Below are 21308 nucleotides of genomic sequence, written 5' to 3'. Positions count from 1 at the left end.
AGTGAGCAAAACATTCAGTCTATCCAGTGGAAATATTGAGCCTTGACTGTGTTGACTAAGTTATTAATTTAAGTATGTCAAACACATCCGTAATATTTCTATTAGCGTCTTGCTACAGCTACTACACAAAAAGTGTATGGATGTTAAATGGACCACTAAAACAGCAGGCTGTCAAAAATGCCTCATTCTTCAATTCAGGAAGTACCTCGATTTTTTTTTTTTTTTTTTGGCTAAATTCTCATTTCTACAAGATTGGAGTTATAGTTACTCAGCGCCTTCCAATGTTTCCCTTTAGTTTTGGAGTTTCCTGGAATAGCCAATGGTGAGTTATTTCTATTCATGTAAAACCAGGCCCACTGCCTTAGAGAAGCACAGTATAGAGACCCCCGAGGCACTTTCAAACCAGTAGATCTGTATAAGAGATCTACTAAAGAGACAAAAAACCAACCATCCCTCCATCTGCCCCCAACCGCCCCCCCCCTCTTGCAGCTTTTGCTTTCCAGACTCCAATTTCCTGGGTAAAGCTAAGAAGGACTTTTATATTCTACTACAAATAAACTTTCGAGAGCTTTGAAAACTTTTTCTTTTTTTCCTTATTCTTTCTGCCAAATGCTGGTATTTAACAAAAATAAAATAGAAAAGTACCATTACAAGTCCGTTAGAAGTAAACAAAATTTAGATCTGTAAGAAGTATTACAAGGCTGCAGAAGGTTTCAAGTAACATTAACCATTTTCGAAAAGCTTAGTTTATGAAAAAAATTGGTTTAAAAAAGTGTAGCAAATACTGATAAACAAACAAGATGATTTACCATATCTGTGCTGAAGAAAGAGAAGTGATTTGTTGCTGCTTACGAGTAACAGAGAAAATCTCATTCTGTTAATCCTAGGTTTGAACCAGCACACTGTGCAGAATGAAGGGCATATGTATAATGCATATTACAAATGCTGTTAAGCATGTTCAAAGGATGTGTGAAAACACACTTGAAGAGCAATTCTGGGGAAACAACATTAGATCAGCCTTCTACTGAGAAATATTTTGAAATCTCAACAAAAATCTCAGGCACATCTGAGTGATGCTCTGAATGTATGATGCTTCTTCATTTATGAAGCATGTGAACCAAACAAATGAGTTACTGAGAAACAACAATCTCATTCTGTTAACATGACCTACGTTTAAATTTTAATATTGAAGGTGGGTAACCAACGTTTCATATTACCAAAACGCAATCGATCCTGGGTTCACTCCTCTATTGCAACTTTTGCAGACGTATTCCAAGAAAACATTTTTCTTTTCAAGTCTTAACATACATAAGAGGTTCACACCTGGAAGAACTAAAGAACTAAAGATATTCTGATAAAACAATTTCATACAACCTTTCATGGCCTCAAAATGAACTCATTAATTTCAATAATTCTTGTGTTCAAATAATAACATTCAAATGGTAATATTAAGCAGCTTGTTTCTTAAAGTCAAAAACACAAGCTAGAACAGAGTTGTACATGATTCTTGAGCCCAGCTTCCTAAACTAGCCACTTCAAAGCACATTAACTGTCTCTTTTAAAAGTGAGGCACAGACAGACTGACTTCAATTAAACTTCTGCTTCTTCTCAACACAGGTACAGCCAGTGTGAATTTCTTGGTTGTAAGAATTCAAGACTATCAGAACAAACAAAAGCACGATAAACCTCACCGTAGTGACAATTTATTCCTGTGCTGATCCCTTTCCCTAAAAACAGTGATTTAAATGGCAAATTTGCAGCACTCTGAAAGGAAGCTGAGTAGTACATTTAGCAGCTGGTTTCCTGTTGCCTATTTGCATTTTGATGCAATACTCTTAAAAAATATTAATTACTTGTAGTTACTTTACCTGATAACATTTACAAGTCTAATGTAGTACAGGGCTCTCTTGCAAACATAATATACTTAAGTAAATAAATTCACGAAAATTAATCTAGCAAAAGGATAAATATAAATCCAAATACTATGAAATAATAAATAGCAAGCTGAAGTCTTGCTATGGCTCAAACTTTTGAAAAGTTACATTGCCCTAGGAAGAAACAGGTAACAAACAAACCCCCAAGTACAGTGTTGGATACATGGTAAGTATGTCACTAAGTATCAAACTTGTGTTTTGTTATACATGGACTAACTGACTCCTGTAATGGCAAGGCCATGATTCCTTGATAATGTTTCTGCTTGCAAATACACAAAAGACAGAACAGCAGCACATCATGGTCAGTCTCAAGATGAGTTCTGAGTAGCTGAATACAAAGTCAGTTCATAATATAGGATGTTGTGGTGGTTTTACTCAGGTGGGCAGCCAAGTTCCACCACAACCTCTCTCTCACTCCCTCTCCTCAAAGGGAAAGGGGAGAAAATATGATGCAAAGGGCTCAAGGGTTGAGCTAAGGATGGGGAGATCGCTCAACAATTATCATGACAGACAACACAGACTCAGCATAGGGAGATAGTAAGATTTATTGCCTATTACTAACAAGCTAGAGAAGTGAGAAAGAAATGAAAGAAACCAAAAACGTCTTCCCCCCATCTGCCCTTTTCCCTCCTCCCCCTGAGCAGTACAGGGGAACAGGGAATGGGGGTTGGGGTCAGTCCCTAATGCTTCATCTCTGACACTCCCTCATGGACCCTCTCTGCCCCTGCTCCCCCCCGTGGGGCCCCTCCCATGGGATGCCATCCTTCCTGAACTGAGTCTGCAGGGGCTGCCCACAGGCAACAGCTCTTCAAGAACTGCTCCAGATATGGGTCCGTACCACAGGGTCCATCCCCCAGGAGCAAACTGCTCCAGCACGGGTCCCCCATGGGCAGCAGCTCCCCCCAGACCCCCTGCTCCTGCGTGGGCTCCTCTCCATGGGCTGCAGCTCCAGCCCGGGGCCTGCTCCTGCGGGGGCTCTCCATGGGCCGCAGCCTCCTCCAGGCCACATCCACCTGCTCCACCGGGGGCTCCTGCATGGGCTGCAGCATGGAGATCTGCTCCATGTGGGACCCATGGGCTGCAGGGGGACAGCCTGCTCCACCAGGGGCCTCTCCACAGGCCACCACAGAGGACTTCTGCTCCGGCGCCTGGAGCACCTCTCCCCCTCCTTCTTCACTGACCTTGGCGCCTGCAAGGCTGTTTCTCATTCCTCTTTATCTCCCAGCTGCAGTGTAGGACCATTTTTGTTGTTGTTGTTTGTTTTTTTTTCCCTTTCTTAAATATACTCTCACAGAGGCGCAAAAAACATCACTTATTGGCTCAACTCTGGTCAGCAGCAGGACCCTTACCTAACATGGGGCAGCTTCTAGATTTTTCTCACAGAAGCCACCTCTATGGACTCCCACTACCAAAACCTTGCCACGTAAACCCACTACAGATGTGTTAAGAGATCCTGATTATCTGAATTTTCACTGAACACATGTTCTACCATAAACTGATAGGCTAAACTTAAGTAACATTATTCACCCAGCATAAATGCTAAAATGAGCAATACTTTTTGTTGCCTTTAAGATTAATGCAGCCAGGCCAACAAATGATTAAAAATTCATGCTATCAAACACCTCCAGCATAAAACTGGGATTAGACTTTTAAAGAAATAATCAAATAAGATTGTGTTCAAGCCCATAATTGAAAAATGTAATATGCATTATTAATCTGTGGCTAAGCAAAATACTGAGCAATATATCATGGGAGACGAGGTATGCTGAAGAACACACATTGGGTCTTCGCATGTTCCCACTTCTCATATAATTAAACAGGAGCAACACGGCAACACTGGTGCGAAATTTTAGTCTACACTTTTGTAACTGTGTGTACACCAAAAGGCAAGAATACTCTTTGGTATGTCTGAGGCACTGTAACACGGTAAGACTGGAGAACGTTATGATTCCTCCCCAGGTATTCAGCAGGGCTTCCTTCCAGTGGAAACCACAGTATAAGAAAAGAGAAGGACCGGGCACCCACAAGCACATCACCCTAGAACAGAAGCAATGCAGTCGGAGTGCCTACCTCATTCATGAGGCTTGAAGGTGCTCCTACAAAACCAGATTTCCCATAGCCCTCCTGATCGGCTTTTGTTTTAGGTGTCCCTTCAGATAGGCAGCCATGGTTAAGTTCAAGGTCTGACCAATGCAAACTGGATTCCTATATATTAAAAATACTTTTCTCTATTGTGAATATACCAAATGAAATCAACTGAAATTCATTTACCTCAAAAATCAGGCCACAGATTCACAGTAGTGCACAAAAGCAAAAAGCACTCAACTTAGTCATATTAAATATCACTACTGCCTTCTTGGATTTAGTGACTAATTGCTTACTGGTTTGTGAAACAATTCTTAATGAGACAAAGTTTTAGTTACACAAATTCTTTAGTGATACATTGTTATATGGAAATGAGAAACCAGCAGAGAAGACAAGCTGAAACATGTTCAGGGTTTTCCCTTCCCAAACATTTCTGTAAGTTACTCACAAACAGTGCAATCTGTCTCTATAGCCCTTAGCCTCTTGAATTTAAGAACTGTTTTTTATCATTGCAACACTATTAAAATAGTGAAAGTCACTCTGCATACAAAGAGCTGGATTGTGACTGGATGTCAAAAAAATCCTACAACAATTTATCATCCAACCATTTGTTACAACTAGTATGCAGCTGTGAGTTGCACATCTTTAAGTGTTTCGGACCAAGAGGGATTACCCACCTACAGCAACATTACATACAACATCTGCCTTACTATTTCATTTTTACATTAACCTCAAACCTTTGGGGATGCAAGACTGATAAAGTACTACATAGACTCAGAAGATCCTTCTCCTCTAGAGAAGATTCAACATCTGGCTCAATTACAGAGAATATGATGAGCCCAAAAAATAGCACAATTATCAAAAAAATCTTGCTTGCAGACTATTAAATTCCTCATAGGGGAAAAAAGCTTCTCTGCTGTGACATTTGAAAGCTCAAACTCAGAAACAAGTGCCTTCACTGAATAACTCATTTATTTTTAATTTCACTCTGAGGAGACAGACAATTAAAGGGGTCTCAGGCAAAGGAAGATGATGTATCAGTGGAAATGCACCTTTCTAAAAAATACAAGAGATAATTACAGATTCATTTTGAGCCTAAGGATTTACTCACTAGCTCTAGGGTTATTTTGTTGAACACCAATATACAAGCAACTACTGCATTAACAAAACATTATTAAAGCTGATCAGCACAACCATTTCCAATTGTTTAATGAATTTCAGGAAATAATCTTACATAGAACATAGGCACTTGTTCCTGCTCAGGAAAGATGCACATGGGAAAGAAACGTGGTATAGAAGCACTGACATTATGCATTTTCAGGGATTTTTCAAGAGAAGAATAAAGGCAACCACTGTCTGATTCACCTTCATTCTTTAAATAAAAGGTTTTGTATAGTGATTGTAAACACTGTTGCGTAAAAAAAGACAATTCACTATTTTTTCCCTCTTCCTAACACAGATGCTGAGCCCTGACCAACTACTGCGACTGAACTAGATAAAAAGAAAAACAACAACAAAAAAAACACAACCAACCAAAAAAACCCACCACCACCCACAACAACAAAACAAACAAACAAACAAAAGAAAATTCATTGAGCAATGAAATTCATTCACTTATCAGAATAAAGCTAAGGATCGTTTTTCAGTGGTGGTATCATTGGATATACCACCATATGTCTATTATAAATCAGCTCCAAAATCACAAGGTGTCCATTTTCTAAATTTCAGTTCTGCTATCATTACAAGCATAGGAACACAGACATTCTCATGAAGCTTCCTTCCCAAGAGGTGGAACAGTCATGAAAACTACTAAAGTCCTAAAGATTAACCCTTTTTCTTCTTATACTAAATTTTAGCACAAGACTATTAAAGTGAAATATTAGCACTGTAAGACACACAATTTGAAGTCAAAGGCTCTCCCACTTCCACATACAAGCAGCATCCATTCTGGTGCAGTGACAAGCTAAAGAAATTCAGGATGAAAACCAAAGTGCTATTTCCCCTAAGGAGGTGCTTGATACAAGGCAGCCTGATCTAATGAAAAAAATAAAATCCAAACATCACCTTATCCCATCTCTGTGCCTTTATGCTTAATCTCTGACCATTGCCTGTGTGGCTCTCCTTCCCTTCAACTCTTCAGCATTAGACTAACAAATGAAAAAGGTCTCAAACCTGAACTGCCTATGTATAACTGAGATCTGTATAGAAGCTCTATGCAGAGTGAATAGGGACAACACAGTCGTTAAGCACCTATGAAGTTCCCATCACCATAAAACAAAAGTATTAAGTCTAGTACTTTGGATCCACCATGACCTTCTCTAAAACACACCAGAAGCAGGCAGTGCACAGCTTGAAAATACCAGCTGAGAGCTTTGAACCCACAGATTACATGCTTCTCAGGGTCATTCTCCAGGATGCTGCCCCTCTAGGAGGGGTCGATGGCTGCAGTGGGTACTGGGGCAGGCTGCAGGTGGTAGGCAGCAGCTGCCCTTCCTGATGGAACAACCAGCAATGCTCATGGACGGTTCCAGGTGGTCCCACACACCTACTGGCCAGACGTTGCCTTCCAGAACTACTGGCTGTGGGGGCAGCACTTCGGTGAGATGTGGGAGATGCCTGGGGAGAACTGGAGGGACATTCATGGGACCTCTTCTACAGCACACATCCAAACACACACACCCCAAGCAAATGACTGCCCTCGAGCTGGGTACACTCATTAGGCTGCAAGATGCCAAGGATGAAGCATATGTTGTGCAGTAAAATGTAGACAACTAGTATTGGCTAACAAGAGAAGGTGGCATAGGCTCTAACACTCAGAATCTTTCAATAAGAAAAAAATCAGAACAGATCCATGCATAATTAGTGACTTTTATTTACTTAATTTTATTTTTTACTTAATTTTTAACTGAACTTAAAAGCTTTTTTTCAAAAATATGAAAATAAATCACCATCTAAATCCTTGACTTGAACCAATACAATATAGAGTTGAGGATATGACAAATTTCTTCAAACGCTCAGATTTCCCATGCCATTTATTTGTTATGCGACAGCAAATAAGTGTTCATTGCGATGACATTTACATTAGTTGAAATAATTAGCCCAGCACATCAAAAAAAGGGCAGCACTTGATTTACTCTGCGACATCTGAATAACTCAAGGTTATTTAATTTCTGAAACACTTACATCAGACTTTCTGTGCTTTTAGGTTCTAGAGTATCATGGACAAGCCAGTAACATCATGCCATAAATTCCAAATTGAAGTTGTTAATAAGGTTATTTAGAAAATGCCAAACTTCCCAAGCATTTCATTACTGAGAAATTTTATAGATGGGTATAAAAATTGTTATTGCTGCACTACAGTTATATTGATGAAGTCACAAACGTGCACAAAAAAATAAAGCTACAACATGGGTTTTAAAAACATCACAACTTCCTATGTATTGACCCAGTGGACATATGCTTGAGCAATGGGTGTATGAGAACTCTGGAAGGATGCATTTGCCTACTGGAGAGTTTTGATTTATCATGTCAAACTGTGCAAGACTACAGATGCCTAATAACATACATTGGGATGAGAAGACTAACAGCTTCTTTAGCGCTAATATAGTCTTGCATTCATCATCCCTGCATGAAGAACTTGTGGTATGCACTGTCGTTCAGGAAACAAAATTTTAAGTGAATACATTTCAGAAGTTATCAGGAAAATGGCTCATGAACTCTTATGTTGAATACATCAGGTGACACCCCAAGAAAAATTCTAAGCTTTTCCACTCTGGTATATAGGAGGGTAGGCCCAACGTGTATATGTCTATATCTATTTCCTTCATTTCTTTCAACACCTAACATTTCTAAAATATTCTTTATCACCTCAATAAAAGGATCAGGGCAATTTCATCTATTCTGTCATATGAACAACAAATTACATGCTAACATCTCTTATTATTATAAAAGAGAAGCAACCTGAGAGTTGTAATTTGTATTTCCTGACTGCTAAGAATCATTCAGACACTGCACGCAGAAGTATTCACATCCCCCAAAGAATACAGCTGACTGGGATGAAGAACACTAAGTTCCTGGGCACATCAGAACATGTCTAACCAGATTTTTCTGTATTTCATATAGTGCCCTTTCACTTGGCACAACTAAGAAAGGTCTGGCTGCCCCAGTTCCAAGTGTTTATACCTACTGTTACCATGCCCCTGACCCTTTGTCTTCCTAAAGCTAAACAGAGCCAGCTCTCAGCTTCTCCCCGTGAGACAGACACTCCAGCCCTTTAGGAGGGGAGTAAGGGTATGGTCCGTTCTGTGGGAAGGAGATAAAAAGCACAGAGTTCCATAGGAATTTGGACGCCTGTGTATCTGCTGAACCCCAACACCATGAATTGTGACCTACAAAGTCCAGCAATGAACTCTGGCTTCCTAAATGACTACAGGACAGGAGGTAGGATCTGTACTGATGGGATAATAAAAAAAGATTCATCAGAGAAAGCAACTCCCACCCCTTTCTGCCTGGTGATCTAGGCTGCTGACAGATTTGCTCAGTAACTAAAACAACACCCAAACCAATATTTTCTTAATGTTTTATTTTCCCTTGTCTCAATTCCAACTTTGTGAAAAGAAACCAAACTAAAATAACACGAGCTCCTATGACAGCTCCAAATGAACTAAACCACACGTTGATAGTGTGCTGATTCACCAAATCATTTCCTTCTTGCACTTGCCAAAGTCAAGAAAGAGTGCTTTCCCAGCACAACAATGTAACCTTGCAGAAAAGTCTACATCTGTACTTAATTATTCATTTTCAGCAGCTTTAAAATCATACCTGAAGTTACTTTAATGCTGCTTGAATCAGACTGTTAATAATTTTGCTAACTCTTAAAATGTCATTTAAAAACAGGGGAGAGAGAAGGTGGGAGAGAGAGATCTATTTACTGTTTAGGCACAGTTTAATTTTTTGACTACCTGCAGTTTGCAATATTGCAAAAGATAGAGCTTATTGCTAATAAATTTTTATATAAGCATATTTTTCCTCACGTTTAGAGTAATGTCTGTAAATTTTCACTATGGAAAGAATCATGCTGTTTTTGTATTAGCCACTTCAGCAACTCAAGACACTACAGTTTTGTAGGATTCAACGTCGGGTGTTTTAAGCACAAAATTTTTTCCCACTTTGAGGTATCAATTCAATGGTGATGGATAGCCATATTTTCTTGTGCTAACATACATCTAAAATCATTTACCTTTGAACTTCCTATAATAAAAGCTCATCCTCACTTATCCTTTAATACTCATAAAGTACTGAAAACATTTTAGAAACTGTACAGAATGAAGCAATTAAAGGACAGTCAGGTAGTCTTTAGTGAGAAAACTTCAACTTTGTCGTCTCATGCAACAATATTTCAGAAGCATTTTCTATTTTTTCCCCTTTGGTGCACCTTGTACTTCTCAAAAATTTCATTTTATTCATGAATGTAACTTTCTTCAAACCTCTGTGGTACAGCTGATAACAGCTTTGCAGCAAATCTGATACCTCTGACCCAGCAGACCCAGAAATATTAGAAAAAAATAGCTACCATTTATTACTTTTCTTTTAAAAATAACCCAAGCTGACCAATATTTTCAATAGGAATGGATTTTGGGCATATTCTGGTGTAACAGAATTGTTGTTATAGAAAGGTCAGATGCAGAAACTTATTTTAGGCAAACTTGCTATCTTGCATGCTTTAGCAATAAAATATATATATATATATATATTACAAAAATTGAGTTTCTGCAGCAATGGAGAGCATATTCCATATTTTTTTTAACTACAGGATAAGGTAAAACTTAATTTAGCCTCTCAGAGTATTTGTAAAAGCTAATAGCCTTCTACAAGTATAGTCTTCAATTGTTACAAAAGAAGAGTAATAGATTTTTAATAAGGGCTTTCATGAGCTTTAAATTCTAATCTCTATAGATAAATTACCTTACTACAAAACAGCCTCTCATACAGGTGAAATACAGTAACTTTTTACTTTACACAGCTGACTGAACATTTTACAAAAAAATAGATAGACTGACAGATAGATATGTTTAAAATGTATTTTTGAGGTTCTTTCCTGATCCATGCCACAAAATAGTTCATATCCCAAGAGCACTGATTTGCAGCATACTAAAGGTTTTGGCGATGTCCATATGGAATCTGTGGTTTGTATGGAGAAAGAAAACATTTCACTATCTTGTTGAGCGCCAAATAGGGCTCACCTGTTCACAAATACTCCAGATTATCTATTTTAGGAAGTAAATTTCTATGCAAAAAATAAGTTGCAGAAAATAATGTTGTTCCTATTAGGAGCTTCTTCCTTCCTTCAAAAACATCCATCAGCTCAAGAATTTATTAAAACATACCATATAAATGTGTCATTAATAACTTATTTTGGAATTTGAAATTTGGGTTATACTAGATTAAAGAAAACAAAACCTATTTTGATTAATAGAAGTAATGAACCTACACTGAAAACAAACTTTTATCTTGCATTTTAAAGACCTTGAATCAAACTAATCAGTTCAAATCCCAATGCCAATTCTTATCAATAGGCTTCTGATGCTCCACTGTATGTATCGTTACTCTCTCTCAAAGAAATCTTTCCTTATGTCAGCATCGGACAGAATTTCCCACTGTCTAAGAGATTTTTAGTCAAACTCCAAAGACTGCTGCAGAAGGGAAGCTGATTAACCATAACTGACAGGTATGCATTCTTGTTCAGCTTTCAGCCTTAAGACAGTATGAAGCTGTCCTCTTCCAAGGTCTTTGGAAGCATGACAATTTTTGTGTGAAGTCAGTCCTGGTTTATTGAGGCTGATGGCAGTCTTGCTATTGATGCCAGCATGATGAAATTTGGATCTAAAGCAATTTTAGGTGGCTGTACATGTTCATGGGCGAAAACATGGGATGTCTAAAATTCATCTATTTTTTAAAAAGATAATAAACAGTTCCTAAGCTGCCTTAGATAAACTGTTTGACTTACTTTGCCTATGAGAAATTGTATTTTATTCAGGCTGCACTATAATCCTTCCTCCTGGTTTTAATAAAGTGGATTTGTTTTTTTTTTTCCACCTCATCATGCTTTCTGAATCTTACTTAACTCTGAGCTCATTCCATTCCCAATCTCATACACATTTCCACACTTTCTTTCTTGCCATTCTTCTAAATGTTTTTTAACTCTGTAAAAATAAAGTAAATTGAGGAAGATTTGGTAGAGAAACATTGTTTAGCATGCTCCTTTCACATGAGAAAAAGGTTTTAATCTCTTACTAGCTGAAGAATAACACTAGGATACCATGAATGCCTTTATATACTAGAATAGATTTTGATCCTTTAACTAAATCCAGTTGATATCTGGAACAGGTTAATTAACACTGAAGAAGCTCTGAAGAATCTTAATACTAAGATAATGTGACAGCTCCTGTTGCTTTTTTTTCTCATTTTTAAGGTGAGAATAACAACAGATGACATATCCTTCCTTTCTTGAAATGCTCAGTTCTCACATATATGAAGACAAGTATTGTGTGCACAAAAAATGATAAGCCCACAGAAAGGATATTAAGCAAAGGACTTTTATACAGTCACTTGTCTCAAGCTACTTTACGTGCTTGGATTTCATTGATACTTTTTTTTTTTTTTTTTTTTTTTTTTTACAGGGGAAGAGAAGTAAAAATGTCAGCATTTTAATCAACTTCTTAGGCTACTTGCTCAATACTCAACATTATCCGCTTTTTCTTAATAGTTTTATATTTAGTTCTTTTTGTTTTGTTTCACTTACAAACTATTTTCAATTATTGTCTTTATTCACTTTAAATAGGTTATCCCATAAATAATAGACTAGTAACAGATACCTTATTTCTGTTACTATGATATTATTTTACAAAAAGAAGATGGTATAGTTTCAACAGTTTTTAGGTGAAACCTCTGCATTTTTTTCAATTCCAATAAAAAAAAAACATTTTTCTTTTGGAGTAGTAGGATCTAAAGAAGACAACTATTAGATTTCAAAAAAATCAACAAAACTATATTCTACGTATGTCACCTCAATTGTGAACAGCAAAAATGGCGAGAGTAAGTTGTACTTATTCTTCCTCTCTAAATTCATTGGGAGGGGGAAATTCACACTTAAATTTAGAAAAAGCTACTAAATGATATACATAGCCACTTGCTGTATGATCTTACAAAGGCCCATGCAAAATAATAATTAACATAAATAAATAAAAACCAAGACATCTTAGGTCAAAATGTCATTCTCCACATTTATCAAAATGGGGTTCTCTCAACGGAAAAGCAGACTGCCTTTGTGTTGTCATGAGTAATTATCCTTATTTTTGAAATGCCGAAAGTACATTACTATAGCAGGTTTTAAGCCATGCATGAAAGCGCAAAATTTGATGATCATTGACAGAATCATGAAAATATATCTGGAAGCTCCTTTGAGACATAATCTACCTCAAATCAGGACCAGGTATACCTAAAACGCTTCCTTGAAGTATCTAACTAATCTGCCCTCGTAGACCTCCAATACAGAGACTGCACAATCTCTCAAGGCAATATATACTTCAATGCTTCATTATTCTTGCAATTAGAAAACTTCCCCTTTCATCTAACCTGCATTACTTGCCGTAATTTAAGCCGTTTATTTCTTTGTTCTTTCCACCAGGGACAGGAATAACGTATTTCCTTTCCAGCAGCTACATTTCATAGACATGAAAATTATTCTCTCCTCTTGACTAAATGCTCTTATTTTTTCAGCTTCTCTTCATCTCTTGTTGCTGACCCCAGGAATATATGAACCTTTGAAGAAAACTGCATTATTTTGTTAGTAATTGGGTAAGACTAAGAATGGGATGTACATTCTGCTTATTAAAAAAAAAAAAAAAAAAAAAAAAAGGCAAATAAAACCATATCAATGCTAACTGGACAAAGAACTAAGACAAGTACCTTGAGGCAATCAATTTCCTGAAAGCAAGAAAGATTAAGTTATTTATTGTAATATGCTTTTACCCTCTCTGACTGACAATAAAATAGCCTAACATACCCATGTTACACAGTTACATACATTACATTTCCAACCCAGTCTTATACTTTTTTTTTTTATGGAGCAGCAGTGAACTCTCTTAAAGTGGACAAATGACTGCAATGTTTACAAGTAATTAAGCCAATCAAGATGATACTACGTCACAAACCTGCAAAAATACTCAAGTTCAACAGGATTCATATACTTAAAATTACCAGAAAAAAACTATTAGCAATGATGATCTAATAGGACCTGTCCTTCTCCTTTTGTGCCTGAAATAGCACTGATATTTCCCCTAGTCGTGAGAACACATTTCAGGTATGCACAGAAACTCTTCCCCAGGTGGGAGAATGGGAACAGGACTGGAAGGAGGGAACATTTATGAGAACTTTTAATGAACTATTTTCAATTCAAACAATGACCTCTTATTTTTTTTTTTCCTCTGAACCAAAAAACTTTGGAATTGGACAAACAGATTATCCTCTCTGTCTAATGCCATTTAAGCTGACCTTTCCATTTTATGCCAATAGTTTTCAATTACAGAACCAATCAGCATATTTCACTAAAAGGAGTACTGTGATTAATTAAATCTAATTTTATCAACAGCCAGAATGTGAATAGCATATTAAAGTAAGGTGAAAGAACAGCTTTGATTGATACACTGAGTTTTAATTTCTAATTCCTTGTCTCCCACTCTTTTGGTAGGAATTTAAGGTTATGCATCACTGAACAGGGTAAGCTACTGTATATTAAACATAACTTTAAAGATTTGACCTTCAGCTTTTCTATGACTTATTTATTTATTTATTTTTTACCTGTAGTATATAAACACCAAATTGATAGGTCTGGAGCTGTGTGCTATGTGAATGGTTCTTAAACATAAGATATAATTAAAAACAACAACAACAAAAAAGATAGACATTGAGAATAATTATCACAGTTCTTTCAACAGAAGCAGCTATATCCCCCTTTGCTAAACACTGCTTTTATAGATTTTGAAAATTTTCCCCCTGCCTCATGTCCAAAGCCAGGAATTTAAATGTGTTTACTTATTAATATAAACAGCCTAATTTTCATACTACCCACAGTTCCTACTGATGGCAGCACTTAAGTTTGAAAATGTAAGTTTTAGTTACCATATCTAAGGAATTTGTACCTGAGGTCCTCCTGTGGTGTTGAGCAGATGGATACATGAAATGATTTTGATTCCACTCAGGCCATGTAAGTTCTGCGAGAACTACCACAAAGAAATGGTACTGCACTTGCCATAGCCCTCACCTCTGAGAAAAGGTGCTGCAGCCTGGTTTTACAGACCGTTTCCATCACCCCCTCCTTCGAGAGCAGGCTTTCCAGTACACTCAAGACAACAGACCTTCCTGCCCATCCCCTGCTGGGTCACAGCAGCGGTGCTGGTTAACCTGGCCCTTGCAGAGGCTTTCTCCCCAGCATGCTCACGTCCTCCTGCAGGCTGGCTCTCACCAGGCCTCCTGGCTGAGAGCTTAGGAGTGTTGCTGTTCTGCCTTTGCTAAGTCCCTGTGCATAAACATAAAACACTCTTATTCCCTTTGCGCTGCCTTGGCTGAACTCGGTATCCTTATGTTCCCCAACAGATCCGATATCCAGCTACGCTTCAGTGGCTCCAAGGCAAACTCCAGGGCTCCCTTAAAGGCCAATTCTCTCTACAACCAGGACAATTACTGCCATGTAGACACAGAGAAAAAAAGATATTATCTCAGCTAGCACCATGAAACAACTATTCTTTAAAAACTAACTTTTTACCAGTGACTGTTACAATTATGGGGATTAATATTATTAGCCCCTTTTTCTCTTAGCTGGATATTTCAATACACAAAAACCCTGAACTTTAAAATGTCTCAGGTCTGGAGAGGAGTCAAAAAGGAAACACATTAAATTGTCAGCTTAATATATATTGGAATACATGGAGACATTAAATTTCACTTTTCATCTATGAATATTAAACATTAATGAAGTCTCCGATACAAAGACATTCAAGACATCACAGAGCTATGACTTAGTTCTTATATAGAGAAAGAAGGTTCACTAGGGAAGCTAATAAAGGTCACAACCACAGAAATACCATAAACCCAGAATATACAATAGAGGAAAAAGAGAGATTGAAGTAAACCTCACTTTAAAAGGGCTACTGAGAAATGCACTCTTCCACAAGCAAAATTTTCATGTAAAACACAAAGAAAGGGAAAGTAATTAAGTATATAGTCCTATTCACAGGAGTATTTCTAACAGAATAATGTCCGAACTGAGGGTCCACACACATCCCTTGCATTGGGTGGACTGAGTGCAACTTGTAGAGCTGACAAACGTTGCAATGACAAATTCATAAGCAAAAACAAAACCATAGTAATAGCTGCACCCTGATGATCCTTTTCTCTCATGTCTCCAATCCTGGAGACTTCAATGCCGACAGCTATAGCAGGAGTAGTAATAAAAATATTAATAAAAAAAAAGAGAGAAAAAGAGACTCCTTTCCTCCACCACCTCTGAAGATTTGCAGTGACGGAGCGAAAACCATTCTGGGAGAGATTCAGTTTTTGGAGGCATAGTCTAGCACACTTGACATAAATACAGTGAGGCAAAATTAAATACTAGACATTACAAAGATAAAAAATAAAACTCAAAGTTACAGATCTCTCTAACTTTACATATAAACTAGAATTTTGTATCCAGGCTATTTTTAAAGACGAAATTCTTTAAAACCTGAGTTACTAGCACAGCATATTTGTAATACATATCATCCATTTAAATGGTAAATTTTCATTTCTGAATGGTATATTATCTCTCTGGTACACCATGGCTTGGCACACGTACCATACAAATGTATATTAACAGCTCAATAGTGATTTGTAAGATATCTCAGTATTATCTGAGATATCTATGTATTTAAAGATAGAGTAAGATTCTTTTATTACAGTATTTATCACCACATTTATATTAAGTCACCATTACATGTTACTTTAGAAGAAAGGTGTCAATATCTGTACCCTCAGAACTTGCATAGAGCCAAATGAAGAAGCCCATCACTTAAAGCTGATAAAGCCCATCACTTTAAGCTGATCACTTAAAGCTGATAAAGCTGATCAAGTCACCACAAACACTAAATGAAGCAAACCTCTGACAGTCATTTCTGAGCAGCTAAATTAAAGTCCCTAGAAACATCTGTGCATATTCATGTGCCTCCCCAAATTTACACAAGTTAATCCTTTAATTGCAGGTGAATAATCAAATCCAGTACAGGTGATGGAGAAGGAAGAAACTGAAGTTATGCTCTTAGCTGTGCTCAGCATGAATGGTATTAACAGAAGAAAAAAAGGTGTGTTTTTGTCATTAAACTGAACAGCTACACCTCTGCACTCATACAAACTGCAGATCTAACAGAAGGAAAAAACATTTTTAATGGAATTTCAGAGTGCAAGCAAATTTTAATAAATGTTTTCATGGACAGCTTTTCTGTAACAGTACCTAGAGCAGTTGTAATTATGCCTTTATGATAGTTTCATGACAGTGTCTAAGAGCTCTAGTTAAGAATCATCAGCCTACTGTGCTCAGCTGCAAAACCTAGTTTTACCCCAAATATGTTTACAATCTAAGTCTAAACAGATGAGCAAAGAAATATAAGCAATAAAACAGTATAATTCATTCAGCATGGGAAATTATATTTTCACTGCACTAAGAACCTGGCTAGCGCTAAATTCAAGGCACAGCCATAACAACAAAGGATTTTTCTTTTTTAATTAAGAAATTAGTTCATAGAAGCCTACCTCACGCTCGTCCCAAGCACCTACACAAAAATGAGATCAGGGTTGAGGCTGAGTGCTACTGGCTGATGAAAGCCAATGTTTCAAAACGTAATGAAAGAGCTGGTATAACCTCCAAACCACTTCGGGAGAGCAGAGAAAAATCAAGCAGACAATACCTGATGTATTAGACTAGGGACAACAGTAAGGCATAGTCAAAGCAGTAGCCTTCTTTTCCTTTGTCAAGTCCAGGGAGAAAGATACAACAGTAATTTACACGTTGATGCCTGAACAAATACTCAGCTCTGTGGATGAACAGGAAAGGTTGCATCTCCCTGAAGACAGAGGAAAAAAAAAAAAAAAAAAAAAAAAAAAAACACACCTAAGTTTCCAGTTTGTCCTCAAGAAAGATACCACACACTATCCTTAAATCAGAAGCAACTCTTTAGCTCCCTAATTCTTTTATGACTGGTTTGGAAACTTTATAAGGCACAATTTTCTTTTTACATACCCTTGTAATTAAGCAGGCCTGTCAACTTTTACAGAGTCAACAAGACCCATGCACTGCTGCCCCCCAGTACCTCTTCATCTCACTCACAGACACAGCACTGATGACATTGCAGTGTACTGTCATTAAAGGCACCATGTCACAGTGCTCTTCCTGAAGAATACATGCATGATACTGACATCTGGCAGGTCTAGCATTCAGTGATTACCTGTATCAAGCCCATAGACTTGTGGAGTCAAGAAGTGTTACTGTATGCCCAAACCCTGCAGAAAGTGTATCACTTGTGTGCTGCAACATCTCCCCCATGACATGACCCAACCTGGAAAACCCCTCCAACATGTCCTGGAATGCACACACGCACCTGTCCTATGCACAGCTTCATTTTCTTCAGGTGTTCTGCATTCAGGAGTGGTTTAAGTCAGGAGCTAGCTGACCTTTAAGGTCCCTTCCAACCCGAGCCATTCTATGAAATTCTATGAAATATATGTTCAGGTATTCATCTACATCAGACAGTCTGTGTTCGGCATCATACTTATGTGCTTCATGTATACAGAAGTATATACATATACGTACATATACGTTGTCTATGTATATGAACAGTTTCTTTTAATGTTTCTAAACACTTTCAGTTCAGCATACAATTTTCAATATGAATGAGAATAGTTTTGCTTAAGCTGACCTGAAGAGAAACTTGGACCTTCAAGAGAAGTTATAACCAACAGTGGAAGAGCTCTTCCCACAGCAGAGGGGAAAAACCTTTCAGCTCTTGCTGTCTCTTCTGAGGTGAAAAACACCACCATTTTATTTCTAATCTATATCTTTTATCAATATCTGTAGCAAGGGAAACTCAAGCAATTCATCCAATAAGCAATTCAACTAAAGCTATCCATTCAACTCAAGCTTCATTCAATTTCTGTGGCAACTGGCTGTAACTTCTTTTTTCATCCATTAACATTTTCTACATCTCTTTAAAGGCTGGGATCATCCTTTGAATCAGTGCTTGATTAATCACCAGGTTTCTATAGCTAATGCTTGTGCTGAAAGGGAAGACTCACTGCAGAAAAATCTTTCTGAAAATTTTTCTTTGAATTTGTGTGCATACATTACCATAGGTTTTGTATAATATATATCTTTTCATCAGTGAATATTTTAAAAGTGATTCTCAAAATAGATTATATATATATATGTAATGTGAAGAATATTTTTCACAAACACTGAATACAAACTTTATGAAAATGCAGCTTAAAAGCAAACAATAACGTCCTGGTCATTCTTTTATCACTTCACAGTTTTTTGAATGAATCAGTTTATTAGGAAGCTGTATCATACAGCATTCCTTTATTAGAATCTTGCCAGGGCCCTGAGCTCTTCTGCTGTCTGGCTACAGGGGCCCACAGCAAACATGGAGCCCACAGCAGTGAGCATGCTCCTTTCCCACCAGTGGCCATGAGTGTAGTTGGGTGGCCACCGCAGGGCCAGTCCTGGCCCTTGGGAACCAATTTGGGCTGCTGCACGATCTGGCCTGAGCAACTGCTGCTGCCACCAAACTGGGCCTGGACCCCAGACCCACCCCACAGGCAGCCTCCTTGTCCCCACAGCCCTGTCCAGCCCTGGCTCCCTTCACTGGGCCTGATCCTGACCCCTACCTATGGGCCCATGTCACCAGCCTTGTCAGGAGCAACCTGACCACCCTGCTTGGCCCTTGCTGCTCCTTGGCACATTCTGTACGGAAAACATTCTGCTGTTTCCCTAGGTAAAAAGTATTGAAAGCCAGTTTCAAGTGTCTTTAAAAAAAAAAAAAAAACAACTGTAACTGGCCAGAAAAAAAACAGAGATACGGTATCTACAGAAATACAAGTGTGTCATCATATTATGTGAATTCATAATATAATAATAACCACATCTATTAATCATTATACAATATGAAGCAATTAACAGTATAAAGTCAGCCTAAAAGTCAAGTCAACTACTGTAACCACAGACCCATCACAACGGAACTCAGACATCAGCTTTGTGAACTGGAAACTAAGGGAAGATCACGACTTAAATGTTTTCTCCAGAAAGTTGTTCTTGAGGCCTGAGAGTCATCCAAACAGTGATTTGGAATACTAAAGAAAAACTATATCCAGAGAAGGCCATCTGCTCAAGTTACTTGCTAAATGCAACCTCAGAAACATACTAAGCCTGAGGTGAATTAAATCTGGGGAACAACAGATGGAGGTCAATTTTCTGTGACTTGTGGTGAACCTGAGCTTTCAGACTGCCTCTGGTGAAACCATGCAGTGAACTGGCTTCTGGACTCGCCACGAATCATTTACAAGAAAAAACATCACCCTACTAAGGCCATGATGTGTGCAATTAAATTAACGTACCTGAAAACAAATGCTATAAACACCAGCCTGTCTTTGTAGAAAGTATCATGCTAAAGCCATGCAGTACTATTTATGAAAAAGAAAAAAAAGGAAGGCCACGCATCACAGAATATACTTTCCATAACGCATCTCAGTCATAAAAAAGGGAACATAAGTTAAAATAAAGCCAACAAGGGAAGAAAAAACCATGAAGACAAATCGTTCACACTGTTGGTAGGTCAAATCAGTATTGAAAAAGCTGTCATCTATCAAAAAAGTTTAGATAACAGATACATTGCTAAACAAGGCACGACACAGAAGCACTGACAACTAATGTAATTTGTTGCTTCACAAACGGTAATACTCTGACAGGGTGGCATGCAGCCTATTAAGGGCAACAGGCTCTAGCTGTACTAACACATTTAATAGTGCCTGGGAGTAATCTGGGGCAATGCAACATAGCTCTTTAGCACTGCAAACTGTTAACGGTGATCTCTGTCATGCTTTTATCTTGCCAGCAAGCCTAGGTGCACTTCAGCAATGATCATATTCTAAGGACCATCCCAAACAGATGTTTCTCATCGAGACACCCTCCTTTGGAGACTGCAAGTAGCTGCATAGCGTGGATGCAGGCCATCCCACAGTTGGCTTCCATTCATAGCAGAGTAAAGAGTTTGGGATATTACATACAAAAAAAAGCACTGCGTGGACAGAGCATTGATGCAAAACAGTTAAATACCAGTATTCTCATTGTGTATGTCAATTTCACTAATATTTACGTTTTACAAACATAAGATTTTAGAAAATTATTTCGTTTTGGCAAAATACAATCAACTGACTTCATGACAAAAATTATAAACATCTCATTCTCTTGTTTACTAATGATGAATCCTTGAAATGCCTGCTGAAAAGGCTACAGGCATTACTGGTAGTGTGTAGTACACTGAGCAGCACACAAATTTTTATTCCTGCAGTGAATTCACAAGGTTTTCATCATCATTTGCTACATTTCCATTCAGTAAATACAAACAAAAAAGCTCTAAGACTGAAAAAAAAAAAAAAAAAAAAGGAATCAAAATCTATAGAACAGTCTTTGCAGATGTAGAAATAAAACCTGTCATTACGTTGTTTACCATGTACTGGTAACAATTCTAGCTTGGATGTTTATTAACTGAAAGTAGATAGAACTCTTAAAGTTCTAAACGTCTTTCTAATGCTTTGCTGTTAGTTGCTATGTGAAACATCAGCTCTACAAATGTACAAATGGTATATTATAGTAATGTAATCACAAATACTAAAGTATTATAGCTACCATACATTCAAAAATGTATAGCAGCTGTTATACATTCAAAACAGATGTAGACAGAAGCAAATCTTTATGGTCTTTAATTTATTCTGAATGCCAGCCGTTTTCTACTTAATCATCATCTTTTAGCATGATGGATTGCTATATGTCTGTACACACCCATTTGAAGGTTGTGACCTGCATTGCAACTGCCTTTGGAGAAGTGTGACCTATGTTTCAAGAAAGCATTTCTACTGTGAGTAGCTGTCACATGTAAGCTGCTGACAAGTTATTGGAATACCTATCACCTTCTTGTAGGGCTAACACAA

At 37.7% G+C, this 21308-nt stretch overlaps 1 protein-coding gene across 4 annotated transcripts in view; it reads right to left on the bottom strand.

The window, feature by feature from the left end:
- The window catches only part of GALNTL6 (polypeptide N-acetylgalactosaminyltransferase like 6), a 452994-nt gene that overhangs the window by 284352 nt on the left and 147334 nt on the right, over nt 1–21308 (bottom strand). For 2 of the 4 annotated variants that reach the window (XM_035324503.1, XM_035324500.1), the window contains exon 3: nt 4005–4084. The exons of the other annotated variants lie outside the window; for them this stretch is intronic. In XM_035324503.1, the coding sequence (XP_035180394.1) occupies nt 4005–4084 (80 nt within the window). The remainder of the gene's footprint in view (nt 1–4004; nt 4085–21308) is intronic. 4 annotated transcript variants of the gene reach the window in all.

Source organism: Oxyura jamaicensis, chromosome 4 (assembly GCF_011077185.1).
Source record: "Oxyura jamaicensis isolate SHBP4307 breed ruddy duck chromosome 4, BPBGC_Ojam_1.0, whole genome shotgun sequence".
Lineage (NCBI taxonomy): Eukaryota > Metazoa > Chordata > Aves > Anseriformes > Anatidae > Oxyura > Oxyura jamaicensis.
This window is presented reverse-complemented; position numbering and strand designations above follow the sequence as displayed.